The sequence below is a fragment of the Gorilla gorilla genome, chromosome 1 (assembly GCF_029281585.2).
Source record: "Gorilla gorilla gorilla isolate KB3781 chromosome 1, NHGRI_mGorGor1-v2.1_pri, whole genome shotgun sequence".
Classification (NCBI taxonomy): Eukaryota; Metazoa; Chordata; class Mammalia; order Primates; family Hominidae; genus Gorilla; species Gorilla gorilla.
This window is the reverse complement of record NC_073224.2, coordinates 199406204-199431363: the sequence shown is the minus strand read 5'-3', so window position 1 is coordinate 199431363 and position 25160 is coordinate 199406204. Positions and strand designations below refer to the sequence as shown.

General features: G+C 40.2%; 1 protein-coding gene across 3 annotated transcripts; it reads left to right on the top strand.

Moving 5' to 3' along the window:
- The first annotated feature begins 7992 nt into the window (after window positions 1–7992).
- ZNF684 (zinc finger protein 684) lies at window positions 7993–24660 on the top strand. 3 transcript variants are annotated; one of them, XM_019016352.3, is made up of 6 exons: window positions 8024–8248; window positions 9206–9275; window positions 9610–9648; window positions 17048–17174; window positions 18079–18174; window positions 23057–24660. In XM_019016352.3, exons 3-6 carry the CDS (start codon window positions 9634–9636, stop codon window positions 23953–23955), a joined length of 1137 nt encoding a protein of 378 aa, XP_018871897.2. In that variant the 5' UTR covers window positions 8024–8248; window positions 9206–9275; window positions 9610–9633; the 3' UTR covers window positions 23956–24660. The 3 variants fall into 3 exon arrangements, with proteins under 3 accessions (XP_004025594.2, XP_018871897.2, XP_030859385.2); XM_004025545.5 differs by lacking the exon at window positions 9206–9275 and having other exon boundaries at window positions 7993–8248; XM_031003525.3 differs by lacking the exons at window positions 9206–9275; window positions 9610–9648.
- Window positions 24661–25160: the final 500 nt, after the last annotated feature.

Below are 25160 nucleotides of genomic sequence, written 5' to 3'. Positions count from 1 at the left end.
CAATGGCACGATCTCGGCTCACTGCAACCTCTGCCTCCTGGGTTCAGGTGATTCTCTCACCTCAGCCTCCCAAGTAGCTGGTATTATAGGCACCCGCCATTATGCCTGGCTAATTTTTGTATTTTTGTAGAGATGGGGTTTCTCCATGCTGGCTAGGCTGGTCTTGAACTCCTGACCTCAGGTGATCCACCTGCCTTGGCCTCCTAAAGTGTTGGGATTACAGGCGTGAGCCACCTTGCCTTGCCTATACACTTATTCTTAAGAAATAAGAATGAGTGAGAAACAGGAGAGAACTAGGTTGCTCGAAGGCCACGGAGAGAATTGTCCTGTACTATTAACTAATAATGAGATTGAGTCAGAAATCAAAAGTCTCTGACAAAAGCCCAAGACCTGATGGCTTCACTAGTTAATTCTACCAAGCATTTAAAGAAAAAGCAATTCCAGTTCTCAAACTTTTGCAAAAAATTGAAGATAAGGTAACACTTTTTTTTTTTTTGGAAACGGAGTCTTCGCTCTGCCACCCAGGCTGGAGTGCAGTGGTGTGATCTTGGCTCACCGCAGGCTCTGCCTCCTGGGTTCACGCCATTCTCCTGCCTCAGCCTCGGAGTAGCTGGGACTACAGGTGCCCACCACCATGCCCGGCTAATTTTTTTATTTTTTTAGTAGCTATGGTGTTTCACCATGTTAGCCAGGATGGTCTCAATCTCCTGACCTTGTGATCCACCTGCCTCGGCCTCCCAAAGTGCTAGGATTACAGGCGTGAGCCACAGCACCCAGCCAAGATAAGGTAACACTTTCTAACTCATCCTATGAGGCCAGCCTTAACCTGACATCAAAGCCAGACAAAAACACTACAGGAAAAAACAACAGACCAATATCTCTTACGAATATTGATGCAAAAATCCTCAACAAACTACTAGCAAATCAAATTCAGCAGCACATTAAAGGAATATACACCATGATCAAGTGGGATTTATTCCTGGGATGCAAGGGTGGTTTAATATTGGAAACTCAATTAATATAATACACCATATTAACAAATGAAGGGAGGAAAGCATGCAATCATGTCAATTGATGCCGGAAAAGTATTTGACAAAATTTAGCCCCCTTCCATAATAAATAAAACGGTCAACAAACTAGGAATAGAAATACAACAATTAGTAGCATTTCTACATATGAACAAAAAACTAGGCAAAAAGGAAGTCAAGAAGGAAATCCCATTTAAATTGCTACCAAAAATTTTTAAATATTGAGGAATAAATTTAACTGAGGAGGTGAAAGACATCATGAGGAAAACTACAAAATACTGATGAAATAAATTGAAGAGGATTCAAATGAATGGAAAGACATTACATGCTCATGGGTCAGAATTAATATTGTAAAATGACCATACTACCTAAGGCAATCTACAGATTCAGTGCAATCCCTATCAGAATATCAATGACATCCTTCACAGAAATAGAAAAATGTCTTAAAATTTGTAGGGAGCCACACAAGACCCCAAATAGCCAAAGCAATCCTGAGCAGAAAGAACAAAGCCAGAAGGATCACACTACCTAACTTCACAATATAGTACAAAGCTGTAGTAACCAAAACAGCCTTGTACTGGCATAAAAACAGACACATAAATCAATGCAACAGAATAGAGAAACCAGGAATTAATCACATATCTACAGCCAACTAATTTTTGACAAATGTGCCAAGAACACTTTTTGGGGACAGAGCAGTCTCTTCAACAAATGCTGCTGAGAAAATGATATCAATATGTTGAAGAATGAAACTAGACTCTCATCTTTCACCCTATAAAAAAATCAACTCAAGGCCAGGAGCGGTGGCTCACGCCTGTAATCCCAGCACTTTGGGAGGCAGAGGTGGGCGGATCACGAGGTCAGGAGACTGAGACCATCCTGGCTAACACGGTGAAACCCCATCTCTACTAAAAATACAAAAAATTAGCTGGGCATGGTGGCCAGCGCCTGTAGTCTCAGCTACTCGGGAGGCTGTTTGGCAGGAAAATGGCATGAACCCAGGAGGCGGAGCTTGCAGTGAGCCAAGATCACACCACTGCACTCCAGCCTGGGCAACAGAGCCAGACTCTGTCTCAAAAAAAAAAAATCAACTCAAAATGGATTAAAGACCTAAATATAAGACCTGAAACTATAAAACTACTAGAATAAAACATAGAGGAAATGTTTCAGACTATTGGTCTAGGGAAATATTTTATGAATAAGACCTCAGAAGCACAGACAACAAAAGCAAAAAATAAACAAATGGTATTATATCAAACTAAAAAGCTTCTGTGCAGCAAAGGGAACAACAGAACGAAAAGACAACCTGCAGAATGGGATAAAATATTTGCAAACCATTCATTCAACAAGGAATTCATATCCAGAATATACAAGGAACTCAAATGTCTCAACAGCAAAAAAATGAACAATGCAATTAAAAGTGGGAAAATGATCTGGACATTTCTCAAAAGAAGACATACAAATGGCCAAAAAACATATGAAAAATGTTCAACATCACTTAATCATCAGGGAAATGCAAATCAAAACCACAATGAAGTATCATCTCATCTCAGGATGGCTATTATCAAAAAGAGAAAAAAATAAGAAATGCCCTTTAGGATGTGGACAAAACGGAACTCTTACACTGTTGGTGGGAATGCAAATTAGTACAGACACTGCGGAGAACACTATGGCATTTCCTTTAAAAACTACAAATAGAATTATGTGATCCAGCAATCCTACTGGGGCATTTATCCAAATAAAAGGAAATAAGCATATCAAAGAGATATCTGCATCCCCATATTTATTGCATCACTATTCACAATAGCCAAGATATGGAATCAACCTAGGTGTCTAACAATAGATGAATGGATGAAGAAAATGTGGCATATATGGACAATGGAATACTATTTAGCCAGAAGAAAAGAATAAAATCAGCCAGGTGCAGTAGCTCATGCCTGTAATCCCAGCACTTTGGGAGACCGAGGTGGGCGGATAACAAGGTCAAGAGATTAAGACTATCCTGGCCAACATGGTGAAACCCCGTCTCTACTAAAAATACAAAAATTAGCTGGGCGTGGTGGCACACACCTGTAGTCCCAGCTACTCGGAAGGCTGAGCCAGGAGAATCGCTTGAACCGATGAGGCAGAGGTTGCAGTGAGCAGGCAACCTACAGAATGGGAGAAAATTTTTACAATCTACCCATCTGACAAAGGGCTAATATCCAGAATCTACAAAGAACTTAAACAAATTTACAAGAAAAAATCAAATAACCCCATCAAAAAGTGGGCAAAGGATATGAACACACACTTCTCAAAAGAAGACATTTATGCAGCCAACAGACACATGAAAAAATGCTCATCTTCACTGGCCATCACAGAAATGCAAATCAAAACCACAATGAGATACTATCTTGCACCAGTTAGAATGGCGATCATTAAAAAGTCAGGAAACAACAGGTGCTGGAGAGGATGTGGAGAAATAGGAACGTTTTTACACTGTTGGTGGGACTGTAAACTCGTTCAACCATTGTGGGAGACAGTGTGGCGATTCCTCAAGGATCTAGAACTAGAAATACCATTTGACCCAGCCATCCCATTACTGGGCATATACCTAAAGGATTATAAATCATGCTGCTCTAAAGACACATGCACAAGTATGTTTATTGTGGCACTATTCACAATAGCAAAGACTTGGAACCAACCCAAATGTCCATCAATGATAGACTGGATTAAGAAAATGTGGCACATATACACCATGGAATACTATGCAGCCATAAAAAAGGATGAGTTCATGTCCTTTGTAGGGACATGGATGAGGCTGGAAACCATCATTCTGAGCAAACTATCACAAGGACAGAAAACCAAACACTACATGTTCTCACTCACAGGTGGGAATTGAACAATGAGATCACTTAGACACAGGGTAGGGAACATCACACACTGGGACCTGTTATGGAGTGGGGGGAAGGGGGAAGGATAACATTAGGAGAAATACTTAATGTAAATGACAAGTTAATGGGTGCAGCACACCAACATGGCACATGTATACATATGTAACAAACCTGCAAGTTGTGCACATGTACCCTAGAACTTAAAGTATAATAAAAAAAATCAAGTCAAATCAAATCCTGTCATTCTCAGCAACACATATGTAACTGGGGAACATTATGTTATGTGAAATAAGCCAAGAAAAGAAGGTTAAACAACGCATGTTCTCACATGCAGAAGCTTTAAAAAGTTGATCTTATAGAAGTAAAAAGGAGAGAAGAGGATACTAAAGGGTAGGACGAGTTTGGGGAAGGAGGGGATAGGAAGATATTTGTTAAAGGACAGAAAATTACAGCTAGATAGCAGGAATAAATTCTCATGTTCTATACCACTATAGGATGACTATAACAATAATATAGTTTCAGATAGCTAGAAGGAAGGTATTGAATATTCCCAACACAAAGAGATGATAAATATTTGAGATGAAGTATATGTTAATTACCCTGATCTGAACACTATACATTATACATATACACTATGCCTATGTATACACATGCACTATACATATACACTATATGTCAAAATATCACTATGTACCCCATAAATATGTACAGTTATTATATGTCAATTTTTACAAACCTCACCAGGGTCCTACAAATTTAGGTACTGTTATTGTTCTCATTTTACATTTGAGGAATCTGAGGCACAGATAAATTTATAAACTGGCCCAGTGTTGCATACCTAATAAGAGGTAGTGCACTGATTCAAATCCAGGCAGTCTATCTCTGCAGCCCACACTGTTAGCCACTAGTATGTCAGAAATTCAAAACTTCAAAGTCAATGTCTAACCAACCCAGGAGCAGTGAACACCACCAGATGCCTGATCAAGGTCTTGAAATACCATCTCCCATTAAAAAGAGCCAGGTTCCTTGGAGAAATGGCTGATTTAAGGTCTGGGTCAGGAAATGAACAAGAGAAACCTGAAGCACCTTGTCATATAGATAACAAGCTATTGAAGACTAATAGGATCATTCCAAAAGAAGAGGACTCTCGAGCCAACTTAAAGGGGCTCCCAATGGCCAAAGATGTGACAGTTTGAGTATCAGTAGGGATAACAATAGCAATAGATTGAAGCACATCAAACATGTTTAAATCTATGAGTTCGTAATGATGCTCAAAAATTGGTCATGTTTAGAAGATAATTGGGAATTGTTAAGTTGAAAACTGGTAAATAAATTTTTTTCCTGACATTCCTATGTGAACTGTATACCTGAATAACTACATAGTACATGATATGAAGTTCCTCTTTATAGGAATAATCCAGCTGCTAAATGACAAAGGAATGATAGAATTAGAGTGTCCCTTTTTTACAACCTCTAAAGTTGTGGTATGATCATAGCTGACTGCAGCCTCAAACTTTTGGCCTCAAGCAATCCTCCCTCTTCTTCAGCCTCCCAAAGTGATGTGGTTACAGGCATGAGCCACTGTGCCCAACGTTTGTACTTAATTTTTTTAAAACTCTAAAAGAAATTGCATTTATGAGAAAATTGATAATTTAAACAATGACTCAATGTTTGATGATGTTAAGGAAATATTGTTAATATTTTAGATGTGATAATAATATGGTTTTTTAAGTCTTTATTTTTATTGGTGAAATTATATGCTCTGGGATTTGCTTCAAAATATTATGCAATGGGGTTGGGGGTAGAGATGAAACAGAATTGGCCCTGAGTTGATAATTATTGGAGTTGGGGGATGGATACATGGAAGTTCACCACTATTCTTTCTACTATTGCATAGTTTAAAATTACCATAATGAAATGTTTTGTAAAATTAAATGCCTAATTTTTGGGTTGTGCAAAATACATACTGTTTCTAATAAAAATACATAAGTAATTTGGCCCAAAATACTTTAGATATTAAGATGTAATGAATTTATTCTACTACCCATGTCTTTAATATATGTCCTTTCTGTTGAAAGAGAGGAGAGGGGGAGGGGAGGGGACGGGAGGGGAGGCAGAGAGAGAGAGATGTGTTTATTGCATAGAAAATGCTAGTAAAGTCAATGGGTACTAATATCACTTGATCTTAGCCAAAAGGCTGAGAAGCGATAATGGCTACTAATATCAAGCCAGTTCTTAATGGTGCCAGGCAATAGTACTACATTTCCTTAATCTATTCACTTGCTCACATTCATAAATCATACTTTATCGAATCTCAGATGCCATTGATTATAAGTTGTATTATTATTTTATGTACTAATAAAAAACAATGCTCCTGATTAAACTATGGAATGCCATCACTTGTAAGACAGCAATTTCACAGATGTTAAAATATGAAAAAATCATGTTTCAAAATCATCATAATACAGTATTCATCTTTTCTGTCAAGTCTGGAATACTTTCCCCCATCTTCATTTCAGCTTCCTATTTCACTGGGAAAATAGAAGCACTCAGAACAGGGTATCCTCTTTCTCCTACCACCATATTTGTCCACCTGTTTGGATCTGTACTTATAAACTCTGCCTCCCCTTTTATTTCAATGGAGATGAATTATCCATACTCTTACTTAGAATGATCCCTGTGATTGTGTACTGGATTCCATCCCTTCTCTTCTCAAGGACATTCCTCCGTGTAACTAGCCTGTCTATCCTGAATTGTGTATTTCCCGCCTCTACTGGATCTTTTGTTTTATTTTATTAACTAACTCATTTATTTGAGACAGAGCCTCGCTCTGTCGCCCAGGCTGGAGTGCAGTGGTGTGATCTCGGCTCACTGCAACGTCTGCCTCCCGGGTTCAAGTGATTCTCCCGCCTCAGCCTCCCAGGTAGCTGGGTTTACAGGCGTCTGCCACCACGCCCGGCTAATTTTTGTATTTTTAGTAGAGACGGGGTTTCACCATGTTGGCCAGGCTGGTCTCCAACTCCTGACCTCAGGTGATCTGCCCACCTAAGCTTCCCAAAGTGGTGGGATTACAGGCGTGAGCCACTGCGCCCAGCCTAGATCCTTTTAATTAGTACATAAACTTACTATAATTTCTTCCATCTTTTTTATTTTTTTTTTTTTGAGACAGAGACTAGCTCTGTCGCCCATGCTGCAGTGCAGTGGCGGGATCACGGCTCACTGCAGTCTCTACTGTCTGGGCTCAAGCGATCCTCCCATCTCAGCCTCTCAAGTAGTTGGGACTTCAGGCGGGTGCCATGCCAGGCTAATTTTTTATTTTTTGTAGAGATGAGTGTCTCACTATGTCGCCTAGGCAGTTTCAGACTCCTGGGCTCAACCAATCCTCCCACTTTGGCCTCCTGAAATGTTAGGATTACAGGCATAAGCCACCACACTCAGCCCCATCTTTGAATTAAAAAAAAAAAAAATTAGAACGTGGAAAAACGCAACAACAACAAAAGATTAACAAAATCCCTATCCCATGATAGCCTTATTTTTCTGCTCACCTTAAAAACAAAACTTCTTAAAAGTATTGCGTATATTTGCTTTCTCCATTTCCTCTCCTCCCATCCTTCCCTCCAACTCCTATCAAATTTTCATCAGACTTTATCAAACTTCCACCACTGCCAAAATGGCGTTTCAACATCACTGGTGACCATTGCTACAGTGGCCCATTCTTAATTCTCATTTTACTTGACCTATGAGCAACATTTGAGACAGTGGGTCACTCCCTTCTTGAAACACTTCCTTCCCTTGGTTTTGCAGATCTAAACTCTCCTACTTTTCCATCTACTTCATGGATTATTCCTTCTCAGTCTTCTTTGTTGGATCCTCTTCACCTCTCCGACTTAACCTGGTGCATTGCTAGAAGAAACCCTGCTGAGTAAGAGCAAATTTTTTTTAGCATACCGCTGATTTTACTTTCCAGTATTTAAAAATGCTGTCTATCCTTTTAAATGAAAACGACTTAAAAAGCGTGGCTCTCAGGCTAGCAATAGAGATACCAACCCGGGAATCTCCGCACCACCCCCCAAGAGGAAGCGGCGTCTGACGTCTTCCGGAAACGAGCTCCACTGGCCTTATGGGAAATGTGGTCTCCGACGGATGGCCTACACCCGGGAGGAGTCCAGGAACTCTAGGTGGACAGTTACTTCCGCACAAGCGTAGTAGGACGGTAGCCGGTATTCAATCTTCAAATCAGCGCCGCGGGAAGTGCAGGCGGGGCTTGCTACCCTGTCTCTGGACGACGCTGTGACTGATCCCAGGCTTGAAGCCGGAGCTGCGAGCGAGGCAGTGAAAGGGTGGCAGGTATGGCTTTGCTGGACTCGGAGGACGTAAGAGAAAGGCGGGGACTGGCTTCTAGGTTTACCCTACCGAAGACAAAACTTTAGTCTCCAAGCGCAGTGACTTCAGGTTTGGATATGTGGGTCCTGTTCAACTCGAGTAGCTGAGAGAAAGCAAGAGTTGGGCTCCGACTGGCACTGGGTAGATGTCCAGGGCTCTGGTGGGACTGGGAGAGGCTCAATTTGCATTCCTGCTCTTGTAGGTCAAGGTCACTATGTAGGAGTCTGTTCATCTAACTGTACCTTTCCTGGTTCCAAGAGCATTGTTGGCTCGACTGGAGCCTGCGACAATTTTAAGCCGTGTCAAGGGATCCAGTGGAAACTGTAAGCTATTTCAAGGGATCCAGGAAGAAAGCATTCTTGAGAAACTGCTATGGATTAGAAGGGTATTCTCAGCAATCATTTGAAGTAAATGCTATTACCATTTTGCATATAAGTTAACTGAAGCTGAAAGGTGAAATTACTTGCCTGGACTCACACAGCTTAGTAAGTGGAAGAACTGAGATTCAAACTCAGATACATTTTCTCCAAATTTCTTTTTTTTTTTTTTTTTTTTTTACAGTATAGCATTCCTGCATAAAACAGAGTTGGGTTTATTCTCCTGAAATATTTGAGCAATGAATGCTGAGTAAATTTCGATTTGTAGTCATTTTGTAGAGTCTCTTGGTGTATCTGCAGATCTTCCAGTGCAGACTGTGTAAATGAAGATGTGAGTCCCCGGTTTGCCCATTATACCCTTTCTAGAGCCCCAGCAGTCTAAGCTCATAGGAGATGGCGAGTTTCTACAGAGAGAAACATTTGGAGTTTAAACTGAAGGATCCAGCTTAACAAAAAAAATTTTAAAAAAAGTGTTCCTGGGTCCCTGAATCCAGCCTTCTCAAGAAAGCCCAACCTAATTTGCAATCTCTTATCCCACCTTCAGAGTAGAAACCAGAGAATCACAGGAAGGAATCATTTTTAGACTTACGGAGCTTCAGAGACCAAGCTTTTAAGTGAGTCAACTCATTCATTATTTCTTCAGGATAAATTTCTGGGAGGAAAAAAAATAACTGTTTCAAGAGGAACCACTTGGTGCTAGATCAGTAGGACAGAAACATATAACATCCTTATCTAAGCTCCATATATTGCTAACAATCACAAGTAGAGATCTGTGCTTATGGAACATGGACTTTTCTGTCTTGCTAGAAATGTCATTCTCCCCCACTAGGTGGCATTTTCTGAGGCTGCAGTGTGGGTACTTATGGTCTGATAGAGCAGGGTTCTACTTTGCATGCAGTCCTGGTATCTCAGGTCTTTCTATTCTCTTCCCCATTTCTACTTTCATAGATTTCTGTGTAAGAGCTGCAGAAAATGATCAGCTTCCAGGTAAGGTATCCATCTATTCATCCAGTTGTTTAAATCTCCCAAAAATCCATATGATAAAAAGGAAATGTATGGTCAGGAAAAATGTAAACCAAATAAAAGATCAAGTCTAAAAGGAAATTTAGAAGATTGGTAAGTTGATATTCAAGTCATAGGGTTTGCAGATGGTTGGAACAAATTTGAGCTGCAAATGTGTACTCAGTCTTCCTGGAAATCATAGTAAATGGATAACCAGCCAGTTAAAAAGTATTGGCATTGCTGTGAAGATAAAGCAAAATTATTCTCCTTGTAAGTAAAGTTTTTCCTGACACATTTCTTTGAAGAAAATCTTTTCTAATGAGTTTTCACGTAGATAACATTAGAAATAACATTCACAGCAGCAGCCTGCGATAAATACAGCATCAGGTTTCCTATGACTTTCTTAGAGTATTCCCTAGAGTAAGAACATAGTGCCAAGCAGCACTAAATGAACTCAATTTATAAGTCCAGGTATGTGGCCTTTTTAATGCCCACCTGGATCCATAAGTAAATCTTGTACCTTTTCCAGTCTCTAGCTATCCTGAGCATTTACTCTTCTACATGAATTTTAAGGTCATCAAAATAACAAATATTGTCAAGGTTCATAAAGCAGTATGTTAGGTATTGTTTTTTGTTTTTTGTTTTTTTTTTTTTGAGACAGAGTCTTGCTCTGTTGCCTAGGCTGGAGTACAATGGCGTGATCTCAGCTCACTGCAACCTCTACCTCCCAGGTTCAAGCGATTCTCCTGCCTCAGCCTCCCAAGTAGCTTGGATTACAGGCATGTGCCACCACGCCCAGCTAATTTTTGTGTTTTCAGTCGAGACGGGGTTTCACCTTGTTGACCAGGCTGGTCTCGAATTCCTGACCTCAAGTGATCTGCCTGCCTCAGCCTTCCAAAGTGCTGGTAGGATTACAGTTGTGAACCACTGCGCCCGGCCAGATATTCTTATTAGGATTGCATTAAACTTAATAGGTTAATTTGGAGAGAATTCATGACTTTTCAATGAGTCCTATTTATTCAGGTTTTCTTATAGGTCTTTTATTATAATTTTTTTTTTTTTTTTTTTTTGAGACAGAGTTTCACTCTGTTACCCAGGCTGGAGTGCAGTGGCACAATCTTGGCTTACTGCAACCTCCATCTCCTGAGTTCAAGTGATTCTCCTGCCTCAGCTTCCTGAGTAGCTGGGATTACAGGTGCCCGACACCACGGCCGGCTAATTTTTGTATTTTTAGTAGAGACAGGGTTTCACCATGTTGGTCAGGCTGGTCTCAAACTCCTGACCTCAGGTGATCCACCCATCTCAGCCTCCCAAAGTGCTGGGATTATAGGCATGAGCCACCGCACCCGGCCCTTTTATTATAATTTTATAGGTTTTATAAGCTTCTTATTGTAATTCCTGTACATTTCTTATATTTATTCTTACATATGGTTTTAGTTGCTATTGAGAATGAGGTAGGCCTTTTTTTCATTATCTCTTCTAATTGGCTATTTTGGTAAATAGAAAAATATGGACTTCTCTTGGCTGGGCATGGTGGTTCATGCCTATATTCCCAGCACTTTGGGAGGCTAAGGTGGGAGGATTGCTTGAGGCCAGGAGTTCAAGACCAGCCTGGGCAATATAGCAAGACCCCATCTCTAGAAAAAAAAAATTAATTAGCATGGCATGATGGCACACACCTGTAGTTCCAGCTGCTAGGTAGGCTAGGGCAGGAGGATATGTTGAGCCTAGAAGATCAAGGCTATAGCTAGCTATGGTCACAGCACTGCACTCTAGCCTGGGTGACCCTGTCTCTGAAGAAAAGAAAAGATGGATTTCTCTATGTTGAATTTATATCCAGCCAATGTACAGAACTCTTGTTAGATCTAAGAGTTCTTTAGTTGATTCTTCTATTTCTTAGGTAGACAATCATACATTCCAAATGGAGTTTTATCTCTTCCTGCCCAATATTTATACCTTCCCCCATATTTTCCTTGTCTCATTGCAATGGCCAGGACTTCTAGTCACTGCAGTTTTGAATAAACAGCCATCCTGTGGTATCCATGGGAGACTGGTTGCAGAACTCCTGCAGATCCCCAAATCTGAACATAATGAAGTCCCACAGTACAGTTGGCCCTGTGGAACTCAAGGATAGGAAAAGTTGGCCATCCATATTCATGGGTTTTGCATGGCAAGAATACTGTATTTTTTTTTTATCTGCATTTGGTTGTAGATGCAGAACCTGCCAACCAAGGGCCAACTATATTCATTGCAAAAAAATCTGAGTATAAGTGGAACCAGGCAGTTCAAACCTGTGTTGTTCAGGGGTTAACTGTAATTGCTAGCCAGAAGTCTTTTTTGTCCTAATTTTAATGGGAGTGCTCCCAGTGTTTCACCGTTTCCTCTTGTATTCTAGTAGATAGTTGTTTTTTTTTTTATTTTGTTTTTAATCAAGTTAAGGATTTTTAACTTGCAAAGATTATTTTAATAACTAGGGACTTTTGGCCTCATACCCTTTTTTAAAATAGCTGTCAGTAATATAATATATCTTGCCACCCTTAATATACCAGTTTAGAGAATTTTCAGTGCATTTCCCAGTACTGAACTATCTATACATTCCTGGAATAAACCCTTCCTAGTCCTAACTTTTTCATAAAGGGTGAGATAGTAAATATTTTAGATTTGAAGGTCATACAGCCTCTGTGGCAACTACTCAACTCTGTCCTTGAAGCTGAAGTAAATGAATGAGTGTGACTATGTTTCAATAACATTCTGTTTACAAAAACAGGAGGCCAGTCCATGGGTTACAGTTTCCTAATCCCTGCTGACAATGGTCTTAACTATCTCTTTTGTGGTAGATATGTAACTACTTGTCTTTAATTTCGGTGCTTTTAACATTTATCCATTAAACATGATTTTGGAATTATGGTTAAAAGGACATATTTTAGCCGGGTGCGGTGGCTCACGCCTGTAATCCCAGCACTTTGGGAGGCCGAGGCGGGCAGATCACGAGGTCAGGAGATCGAGACCATCCTGGCTAACATGGTGAAACCCCATCTCTACTAAAAATACAAAAAAATTAGCCGGGCATGGTAGCGGGCGCGTGTAGTCCCAGCTACTCAGGAGGCTGAGGCAGGAGAATGGCGCGAACCCGGGAGGTGGAGCTTGCAGTGAGCCGAGATCGCACCACTGCACTCCAGGCTGGGTGACAGAGCGAGACTCCGTCTCACAAAAAAAAAAAAAAAAAAAGAAAAGAAAAAGGACATATTTTATCATGTAAAAGTATCCATGTGTTCCTATTTTATTATGCTTACATGCATCTGGCATGTAAACCTTACAGTCTCAGTAACATCTTTTTTTTTTTTTTTTTATACTTTAAGTTTTAGGGTACATGTGCACAATGTGCAGGTTAGTTACATATGTATACATGTGCCATGCTGCTGCGCTACACCCACTAACTCGTCATCTAGCATTAGGTATCTCTCCCAATGCTATCCCTCCCCCCTCCCCCCACCCCACAACAGGCCCCAGAGTGTGATGTTCCCCTTCCTGTGTCCATGTGTTCTCATTGTTCAATTCCCACCTATGAGTGAGAATATGCGGTGTTTGGTTTTTTGTTCTTGCGATAGTTTACTGAGAATGATGATTTCCAATTTCATCCATGTCCCTACAAAGGACATGAACTCATCCTTTTTTATGGCTGCATAGTATTCCATGGTGTATATGTGCCACATTTTCTTAATCCAGTCTATCATTGTTGGACATTTGGGTTGGTTCCAAGTCTTTACTATTGTGAATAATGCCGCAATAAACATACTTGTGCATGTGTCTTTATAGCAGCATGATTTATATTCCTTTGGATATATACCCAGTAATGGGATGGCTGGGTCAAATGGTATTTCTAGTTCTAGATCCTTGAGGAATCGCCACACTGACTTCCACAATGGTTGAACTAGTTTACAGTCCCACCAACAGTGTAAAAGTGTTCCTATTTCTCCACATCCTCTCCAGCACCTGTTGTTTCCTGACTTTTTAATGATTGCCATTCTAACTAGTGTGAGACAGTCTCAGTAACATCTTATGGCACTTACGTTTACTTTGTAGAGTCTAATAGAGTGTAAGATCCCTGAGAGGAGTAATAATTTTATTTCTTTTGATATCTCCAGTATAGGGTTGGTAGAGCCTCATTAAATATTTTATGAGTGAACAAATAAGAATATGTAAGTGATATTTTTAAATAGCTTTACTGAAATATAATTATCATACCACAAAAGTGACCCCATTAAAGTATATACAGTCAGCCAGGTGCAGTGGCTCATACCTGTAATCCCATCACTTTGGGAGGCCAAGGTGGGCAGATCACTTGAGGTCAGGAGTTAGAGACTATCCTGGCCAACATGGTGAAACTCCATCTCTACTAAAAGTACAAAAAAAATTAGCCAGGTGTGGTGGTGCATGCCTGTAGTCCCAGCTACTCAGGAGGCTGAGGCATGAGAATCACTTGAACCTGAGAGACAGAGGCCACAGTGAGCCAAGATCACACTACTGCACTCCAGCCTGGGCGACAGAGCAAGACTCTGTCTCAAAAAAAAAAATAACAATTGTATACAATTCAGTGGTTTTTTAATGTATTCACAGAGTTGTACAGCCGTCACCACTATCTAATTTCAGAACATTTTCATCACCCTAAAAGCAATTCCATACCCTAATTAGCAGTCACTACTCATTCCTCCCTTTCCCTAGCACTAATCTACTTTCTCTTTCTATGGCTTTTCTCTTCTGAACATTTCATACAAATGGAACCATGAAATATGTAATCTTTCATGACTGGCTTCTTTCACCCAATACGATAGTTTCCTATTTTTCTTTTTTATTTATTTATTTTTTTGAGGCAAGGTCTCACTGTGTTGTGGCTTCAACCTCCCAGACTCAAACAGTTCTCCCACCTCAGTCTCCCAAGTAGCTGGGACTACAGGTCCATGCCACCATACCCAGCTAATTTTTTTTTACTTTTGTAGAGACTGAGTCTTGGTATGTTGTCCAGGCTGGTCTCAAACTCCTGGGCTCAAGTGATCTGCCTACCTCAGCCTCCCAAAGTGCTGGGATTACAGGTGAGAGGCATGGCACCTGGCCCCGTACAGTATTTTCAAGGTTCATCCATGTTGTAGATGTACCAGTGCTTGGTTCCTTTTTTATTGCCAAATAATATTCCATCATATGGATATACCACATTTTCTTTATCCATTTATCAGTTCATGGACACCAGATTATTCCACTTTTTTTGACTATGAATAACTCTTACTATGAACATTTGTCTGTGGGTTTTTGTGTGGACAAATGTCTTGAATTCTCGTGGGTATATACCTAGGAGGGGATTGCTGGGTTATATGGTTACTCTATGTTTAACACTTGGAGAAGGCTGGGTGCAGTGGCTCATGCCTGTAATCCCAGCACTTTGGGAGGCTGAGGCGGGTGGATCACTTGAGGTCAGGAGTTTGAGAGCAGCCTGGCCAATGTAGTAGAACCCCGTTTCTACTAAAAATACAAAAATCAGTGATGTGCACCTATAATCCCAGTAACTCAGGAGGCTGAGGCAGGAGAATTGCTTGAACCCGGGAGGCCCCACTGCACTCCAGCCTGGGTGACAGAGTGAGACTCCATCTCAAAAAAAAAAAAAAAAGAAACAAACACTCGGAGGAACTGCTAAACTCTTTTCCATAGTTATATAGGCTGGGTATGGTAGCTCATGCCTGTAATCCCAGCCTTTGGGAGGCTGAAGCAGGAGGATCACTTGAAGCCAGGAGTACAAGAGCAGTCTGGGCAATGTAGTGAGACCCCATCTCTAGAAATATATATATATATATTTTTTTGAGACAGAGTCTTACTCTGTCACCCAGGCTGGAGTGCAGTGGCGCAATCTCGGCTCACTGCAACCTCCGCCTCTCGGGTTCAAGCAATTCTCCTGCCTCAGCCTCCTGAGTAGCTGAGACTACAGGCGCATGCCACCACACCCGGCTGATTTTTTGTATTTTTAGTAGAGGCGGGGTTTCACCATGTTAGCCAGGATGGTCTCGATCTCCTGACTTCGTGATCCACCCGCCTCGGCCTCCCAAAGTGTTGGGATTACAGGCGTGAGCCACCACACCTGGCCCCCAAAAAATATTTTTTTAATTGCCTGGGTGTGGTGGCATGTGCCTGTAGGCCCAGCTACTTGAGAGGCTGAGGTAGGAAGATCGCTTGGGTCCAGGAGTTGGGTGCTACAATGACCCCTGATTGCACCACTCCACTCCATTCCAGCCTGGGTGACACAGCAAGACCCTATATCAAATAAAAGAAAAGAAAAAAGAAAAAACGTAGTTGCTGCACCATTTTGCAATCCCAGTGTACAGGAGTTGAGTAACGTACAAGAGTTTCGGTTTCTCCACATCCTTGCCAACACAGGTCATTGTCTGCCTTTGATTTTAACTGTCCTCATAGAAGTGAAGTGCTGTCTCATTATGGTTTCGATTTGCATTTCACTAATGACTAATAATTAATGATTTTGAGAATCTTTTTTCTTTTTATTTTTTTTTCTTTCTTGCTTCAGTTTCAGACCCTAATGTTGAGCATCTTTTCATGGGCTTATTTACTATACACATACCAACACAGATACATACATACATACATATATCTATGTCTATATCTATATATAGATATATACATATATCTTTGGAGAGATGTCTCTTTAAATCCTTTGCCCATTTTTAAATTGTGTTGTCTTTTTATTGTTGATTTTTTTCTCCCCTCCCCCTATTGTTGAATTTTAAGAGTTACTTATATATTCTAGATACAAGCCTCTTATCAGATATATGATTTGCAAATATTTTCTCCCATTCTGTGGATTTTCTATTCACATTCTTGGCAGTGTCCTATGGAGCACAGAAGTTTTAATTTTGATGAATTCCTGTTTATTTTTTGTCACTTCCACTTTTTCTGTCATATTTCACAAATCACTGCCTAATCCGAGGTCACAAAAAACTTTTTTTCTGTTTTCTTCTAACTGTTTGATAGCTTTGTTTCTTACTTTTAGGTCTCTGGTCCATTTTAGTTCATTTTCTTATATGATGTGAAATGGGTGGGGAGTTCGGTGTCTTACTTTTGCATGTGGATGTCTAGTGGTCTCAGTACCATTTGTTGAAAAGACTTTTTTTTCCCCTGTTGAACTGTTCTGGCACCAGTTGGATATGTTTAATAAGATTTTTGTTACTATCACAAAGCATATTTCCGAATCAAGCATGTAATCATTATAATTGATTTTCTACAAGCTCAACAGTGAACATGATATGATATTAAGGAGCTGCCTTGATTCTCTTGCAAGTTCGCTAGTGATGCACACTTTAGTTTGAAGATAAATGTGCTGTTACAGGAATCAGTGACGTTCCAGGATGTGGCTGTGGATTTCACTGCAGAGGAGTGGCAGCTGCTTGATTGTGCTGAGAGAACCCTGTATTGGGATGTGATGTTGGAGAACTATAGAAACCTCATCTCAGTGGGTAAGGACAATGAGTGGTAACTTTTCAGTGTAATTCAGTGTATACTAATAGTGCTCATTTTTTAAGACTTGGGAACGCTTGCCAATTGTGGTCGCTCATGCTTATAATCCCAGCACTTTGGAAGGCAGGAGAATTGCTTGAGCCCAGGATTTCAAGACCAGCCTGAGCAACGTTGTGAGACTGTCTCAAAATTTAGCTAGGTGTGGTGGCACATGCCTGTCGTCCCAGCTACTTGGGAGGCTGAGGTGGAAGGATCACTTGAGCCTAGGCGTACCACTGCATTCCAGCCTGGGTGACAGAGTGAGACCCTATCTCAAAAAAAAAAAAAAAAAAAAAATCATATTAAAACTGTGAGCATTCTGAAGCATTAATCAGCTGGGCCCTAAATTTTAGTTGTCAAAGATTCTGAGTCCCCTTTGAGCTTCACATAGTCTGCTTATTCTTCTACTTCCCAGATGGAGGAGAAGGGTCTGTTCTGTTTTTTGTTTTTTTTTTGGAGAGGGGGAAGGAGTCTCGCTGTGTCACCCAGGCTGAAGTGCAGTGGTGCAAGCTCGGCTTCACCTCCCAGGTTCACGTCATTCTCCTGCCTCAGCCTCCCGAGTAGCTGAGACTACAGGTGCCTGCTACCACGCCCGGCTAATTTTTTGTATTTTTAGCAGAGACAGGGTTTCACTGTGTTAGCCAGGATGGTCTCGATCTCCTGACCTCATGATCCACCCGCCTCAGCCTTCCAAAGTGTTTGGATTACAGGCGTGAGCCACCGCGCCCAGCCTGGGTCTGTTCTGTTTTAAAGGCTGCTTGTTATCCTTTAAAAATCCTGAGACTCAAGGAGGCAACCCAAGTTGTGAGCTGGTTGTTTGCCTAGCACTTTGGCCCCACTTCTATGTTGTTTTCCCACCAACAGGATGTCCAATTACCAAAACAAAAGTGATCCTCAAGGTAGAGCAAGGACAAGAGCCATGGATGGCGGAGGGAGTGAATCCACACGAGAGCTCTCCAGGTGAGTGAGAGAAATTCAGATGGGGGTGTGTGGAGTTGAGATCCCCATTGGTCAGTGAGGGACAGGAAGTTCTGAAATACTCTTAGAAGCACCTCTTAAAAGCCACACACCTTTAACATAACATCATCAGCCAGCTCCCCAAAAGCTGCCTTCACCCTCATTCTCCCCACACGTGCCCTTTCTCTTTGCTCAGCTGTTGTATGGAGGGTTGTCCCTCTCCTGTCTCCTCAGGCTTCTCACACTGCCTGTTTCATCTAGGTCCTTGCTTTGTTTATGTTCTCTTAATTCCTAAAACCCTCATTATTCTTCCCTTCTCAACATCGATCTTTTTCTATATACGTAGTCCTTATAATGAAGTTAAATTATCTGAATTTGAGGCGTTACTCTACCAATCACTGTCTAACCTTAAGCAGATTATTTTGTAGCATAATTTTCTTTATTTATAAAATAGGAACATTAATCCTTACCTCAGGTTTCCTGTAAAGATTATATGAGGTAATACATGCAAAACACTTCAAATAGTTGGCAGATAGTAAATGTTCAGTATATGCTAATTATTTTTTTTGTAAATGTTCAGTATATGCTAATTATTTTTTTCAAAACTTTTAGGTACATCATGTTCTATTTTATTTTCCTTTTGTTTTTTCTTTAACTTGTTCCTTTCCTCGCATCATAAATCCCATCTTGCATCTTTCTTCTCCCTGATAATTTGGGATATGTCTTGTAGTGCATATTGGTTTCACTTGGTCATATTGATAACTTTTTGAAATTCCCCTCCAGCTTTTTGTTGTCTTACTAATCTGTTCTCACCCTTTCTTACTGCTTATTCACCTTTTGCTCAGGTCTTGTCTTCCATCTTCTTAACTTCTCTCTACAATAACTTCCTCAGAAGCCTCATCACTCTGAAGACTAAAGTTACTTGTTTTATGCCAACTCTAGCATCTTTGCCTCACCAACTTTTCATTCCCATAATTTTACTCTACCTGGCCTTCATGGTAACTAATTTTTTTATTTCTTCAATTGTCACCCTTAGCTTTATATCACAATAAATAATAATGAATGGCCCCCTGCTTTGCAGTCTCGAAACCACTGCATTAAGCAATTTGATTTTTTTCCTGTCAATAGTTTCTCCTTAAATATGATACTAACTTATGGCCTATGATTTCAGCGATTAGTTTATTCAAGACTGATTCAAAATTAAATTTTCCCTTTCTGCAGAGTTCACAAAAGAACCCTTTCAAATGATTGACATATCTTTCAAATGATTGACACCAATTAAATATATTTCAGATTCCCTGGGACCCCAACTTCTGTTGACATAAACCAAATGACTTTTTTTTTAGAGACAGGGTCTTACTCCATTGCCCAGGCTGGAGTGCAGTGATGCCATCATAGCTCACTGCAGCCTTGAACTCCTGGCCTCAAGCAAGTCTCCTGCCTCAGCTTCCCAAGCAGCTGGGACCACAGGCACATGCCACAGTCCTCAGCTGAATTTTAATTACTGATATTGTATCTAGACTGTTTATGTTACTGTTTTACAAATTACATTCTATTTTCTAGTTTACATTAGATATTTCTACAAGATTTATCCAAATTATTCTATTTCTCTTGTCGCTCTCCTGAAAAATGTAAATTATCCCCTTTATAACCTGTGTTGTGATATTTAAATGGCTTTTAACGTCCTCTATAACGTGGTCCCATTTTACTTACCCAGAATTATCCATCTTTTTTTTTATTCCATGGAAATTGGCCTTTTTAATGTCCACTATATTACAGTTTTCTTTTTTTTTTTTTTTTCGAGATGGAGTCTTGCTCTGTTGCCCAGGCTGGAGTGCAGTTGCGAGATCTGGGCTCACTGCAAGCCCCGCCTCCCGGGTTCACGCCATTCTCCTGCCTCAGCCTGCTGAGTAGCTGGGACTACAGGTGCCCACCACCACACCCAGCTAATTTTTGGTATTTTTAGTAGAGACGGGGTTTCACCACGTTAGCCAGGATGGTCTCGGTCTCCTGACCTCATGATCCTCCCGCCTTGGCCTCCCAAAGTGCTGGGATTACAGGTGTGAGCCACTGCGCCCAGCTTATATACAGTTTTCTTCTCTGCATCAATCCTTCTGATTCTGGTCTGCTCCTAAAACCAGCATTTTCTTAAGTCTGAGTTCAGCTTTTCCTCTTTCATTGTAACTCCAGTCTAAATTAATCTTCACTTTCTTGGAACTCCCAAGCCAATTCTATTATGACTGTCATGAAAAATTTACTTATACTGTCTTGGATATATTTTTTTAATGCATGTGGCTTTTAAGGCCTGTTTTCTTTTTCTTTTTTTTTATGATAGTGCCTGAAGAGAATGACCTGTTTTATGCAGAGCACATCATGGTATCCAATGAATATTTTATTAATTTATTGTTATAGAGCCAGACATTGTGGGGGATGTTTCTTTTTTTATTTTTCTTTTTTTTCAGTATCCCTGTCATAGCAATGTGGGAGATGTTTCTTATTCTTCCATTCAACAAGGCTTTTAAAAATGTTTCCTGAAAAGGTTCAAAGGAAGCAAAAATCTCATTACCATTTTCTAACTTATGAAAGGTAGTTGGAACAGCAAAACATGTTCATATTAAAATATTTTCCCTGGTGGTTTAGTGGTTAGGAAAACAATATATAAATAAAAAGTAAAAGTTTTGTTTTCTTGTTGTTGTTTGTTTGTCTTTTTTTGAGACAGAGTCTCGCTCTGTCGCCAGGCTGGAGTGCAGTGGCACAATCTCAGCTCGGGTTCAAGTGATTCTCCTACCTCAGCCTCCCGAAGAGCTGGAACTACAGGCGCCCGCCACCATGCCTGGCTAATTTTTGTATTTTTAGTAGAGACACGGTTTCACCATGTTGGCCAGGATGGTCTTGATCTCTTGACCTTGTGAGCCACCCGCCTTGGCCTCCCAAAGTGCTGGGATACAGGTGTGAGCCACCGTGCCTGGCCCAAAAATAAAGTATTTTAAAATTCAACAAACGAGTATGAAACATTTCTTCAATGCACATTAACATTGCAGTTTTGTTCTAATTAACTGTCAAAATGAATGGTACAGACAGCAGCAGTGACTATCTTAGAAATTCATAGAAAATGGAGCTTAAAGTATGCAAAATTTGGAGAAGTCTTTTTTTTGAGGTCATGGAACAGTGGTTCCTCCCTAAAGAGTATCTAAGTTCTAGATAGGACGAGAGGAGATAAGGGGGGATGCAAATGAAGGTGGAGAACGAACATGAGCAAAAGATTGAATTTAGGAATCTAGAATCCATGGAGTAGAAGGTATTTGTTGAGGACTAGTGAAATGCATGCTTCCCATGAGTGAATTCACATCTTGCATAATTTTGTTTGCCAGGCTGATTATGTTGAATTTTTCAGTGGATTATTGTTGGTAGAAGTAATGCAAGATGCTGCTTCCCATCGGTTGAAATAGAGCGGAAAGAAGAAAGGAACCAAATCCCCAGAGTCAGAACCACTCTATAAAGAAATGTGTACCAATGGCTGTAGCCCACTACTCAGTCTCGCTCCTCAGAGAATAAGGCATAGAGAAAGAGGCTTGGAGTATTGTACTAACACTCCACATGGAGGAAAACTTAAGCATGGGGAATTATGACCCCCTCTCCCCAATTTTTTTTTTAATGGGAACAGATTTGGGATTTATAGTGTTTTGAGGATAGTGAAAAAATGTGAATTCAAGAGCAAAGCAGCTTGCTGAAGACTGGTTTGTTAGATTGAAAGAGGATGTAAAAAGAGTATTTGCCAAATAGAAGTATGACAGATATTTGTCATATATAGAAACTCAGCCAGAATAAAACAATAATAGCAAATAGACAGAATCTATTTGCTATTATCTAGAATCCATCCCAAGCTAAGGATGACTTACTCTTGGATGACTTGCTGGACATTTGTGTTCCTGGGCTTACAAGTACAGGTACAAATTAATTCTGGCTCTCAGTAGAGCTGGAGCCATGACTACAGACATGCTTCAGCTGTGGTTTGCTTGGCGTTAGAGGGCTGGAGATTTGAGAATGTTTCTAAAGGAAGCTGATACTGTGCAGAATGATTAAGAGGAAAAAGACATAAGTGAGAGAAATAGGGAATTATCCTACCAATGTTGTCTAGACATTAATTATGTAGTGATTTATATAACTGCCTGTTACCACCTCCTCCAAACCTAGTCTGTTCTCTGATATTTTCCCTTAATCCCTTTGCCTTTGTCTCCTTTTCTTTTCTTTTCTTTTTTTTTTTGGAGATGGAGTCTCGCTCCGTCACCAGGCTGGAGTACAATGGCGTGATCTCGGCTCACCACAACCTCCAGCTCCCAGGTTCAAGCAATTCTCCTGCCACAGCCTCCTGAGTAGCTGGGACTACAGGCATGTGCCACCACACCCGGCTAATTTTTGCATTTTTAGTAGAGACCAGGTTTCACCATGTTGGCCAGGATAGTCTTGATCTCTTGACCTCATGATCCGCCCGCCTCGGCCTGCCAAAGTGCTGGGGTTACAGACGTGAGCCGCCATGCCTGGCCTATCTCCTGTGTGTTTGGTTGTCCTATCCATTAATCAGATCTCCACAATGGGTCTTCTTCATTTTATGAGCTAACCCTGCACCCTCGTTGAGCAGCCTTTTGACTTCCTTTGTACCCTCACTCTACCTTGTGCCTAATTTACTGTCTTTCCACAGGTCACAAGTTAAGGCATCTGCTCCCATTCCCTCTTCAGCAGTTTTATTCTTAAAGCTCAGGAGGAGTGAGGCAAATATAAGATTTCTTTCAGAATGAGATACTGTATTTGAAAGTATAAACGTTTTTCTCTATAACATGTTGATGGGAAAAAGTAACTAGGAATGTTTTGTTGTACTCCTTTTTAGAATCTGACTACCCACTTGTTGATGAACCAGGGACGCATCGGGAAAGCAAAGACAATTTTTTGAAGTCAGTTTTGCTCACGTTCAATAAAATTCTGACTATGGAGAGAATCCACCATTATAATATGAGCACAAGTCTTAATCCAATGAGAAAAAAATCATATAAATTGTTTGAGAAGTGTTTGCCACCTAATTTAGACTTACTTAAATATAATAGAAGTTATACTGTAGAAAACGCTTATGAATGCAGTGAATGCGGGAAAGCCTTCAAAAAGAAGTTTCATTTCATTAGACATGAAAAAAATCATACAAGGAAAAAACCTTTTGAATGCAATGACTGTGGAAAAGCCTATAGCAGGAAGGCACACCTTGTAACTCATCAGAAAATTCATAATGGAGAGAGACCCTTTGTGTGCAATGATTGTGGGAAGGCGTTTATGCATAAAGCCCAACTCGTGGTCCACCAGAGACTTCACACTGGAGAGAAGCCTTATGAGTGCAGTCAATGTGGGAAAACATTCACTTGGAACTCCTCATTTAATCAACACGTGAAATCTCATACACTTGAGAAGTCATTTGAATGTAAGGAATGTGGGAAAACCTTCAGGTATAGTTCATCCCTTTATAAACATTCCAGATTTCATACAGGAGAGAAACCCTACCAGTGTATCATATGTGGCAAAGCTTTTGGCAACACATCAGTGCTTGTTACACACCAAAGAATTCATACAGGAGAGAAACCTTACAGATGTATTGAATGTGGCAAAGCCTTCATCAAGAAGTCCCATCTCCTCAGACATCAGATAACTCATACAGGAGAGAAGCCCTATGAATGTAACAGATGTGGGAAAGCATTTTCCCAGAAGTCAAATCTTATTGTACATCAGAAAATTCATATATAATATTCACTTTATGAATATGAGAAGGCCTTATTAAATATTTGCTAAATCTTATTAAATACTAAGGAATTCATGGTGAGAAGCCTACAATTTAAATGAATTTGGAAGAGTAGATTCCCATAAAAAACAATCAATGCCAATCATGTTCTAGAAGTGATAATAAACTTTTTACAGAAAATATGACAGAAAACAACTATAAATAATAGAGCATAAAGCTTGGAAAGTAAGCATAACTTAAATAATCAAAGAACCAGTGAAAACTACATTTGCCATTCCTGACTTTTAGTTTTTATAATAAAATAATTATGCAAGTGTGAGTTTAAAATATATGCTTATACATTATATTAAAGTATGCCTATTAACAGTTTCTGCAGTAAATAACATTTTTTCTTCCAGTCTCAACATACATAATTAATCAAGTGAGAAAATGTGTTTTAATATGTCATATGAATTTCAGTGATATTTTCATCCATTTGCTGGCACTTTTAATGGGCATGACAGTGTTTCTGAATCTGAGTCTCCTTTAATTATACAAGTGAAGACTTCTTATTAAAATTAATATAAAGATATTTTCCTATGTATGTAAATACCAGAACAAAAAACAAGACACTAATTGAGGAGAAAAAGGCACTTGTATTCTGTATTACAGTAAGTATTCAGTTGAGGAAAAGAATTATTTAAATATGTAAATAAATAATTTGCACTTCAGATATTTCTGTTTTGCTTTTTCATTGATATATCTATGTAAGCTGTAAGGATAGCTTAAGTGGTTTTGTGTTTTTTGTTTTTCTTTTTTTTGAGACAGAATCTCACTCTTTCCCGCAGGCTGGAGTGCAGTGGTGTGATCTCGGCTCACTGCAACCTCTGCCGCCTGGGTTCAAGCGATTCTCCTGCTTCAGCCTCCTGAGTGGCTGGGACTACAAGCGCATGCCACCACACCTGGCTAATTTTTGTATTTTTAGTAGAGACGGGGTTTTGCTATGTTGGCCAGGATGGTCTCGAACTCCTGACTTCGTGATCTGCCCACCTCGGCCTCCCGAAGTGCTGGGATTATAGGCGTGAGCCACTGCGTCCGGCCAGCTTAAGTGGCATTTAACTGGGGTATCATCTGTATTTGATTTTAATTAAGTAGGGTCTCATGATACTTTGCAACTTTTGGGGAGAGAGTTTTGGGGATTTTGTTGTTTTGTTTGTTTGTTTGAGGCGGA

Coding starts and splice junctions, on each gene's coding strand:
- ZNF684 (XM_004025545.5), top strand. Junction 17,175..18,078: donor TAGAAACCTCATCTCAGTGG/GTAAGGACAATG, acceptor TCCCACCAACAG/GATGTCCAATTACCAAAACA. Junction 18,175..23,056: donor TCCACACGAGAGCTCTCCAG/GTGAGTGAGAGA, acceptor ACTCCTTTTTAG/AATCTGACTACCCACTTGTT.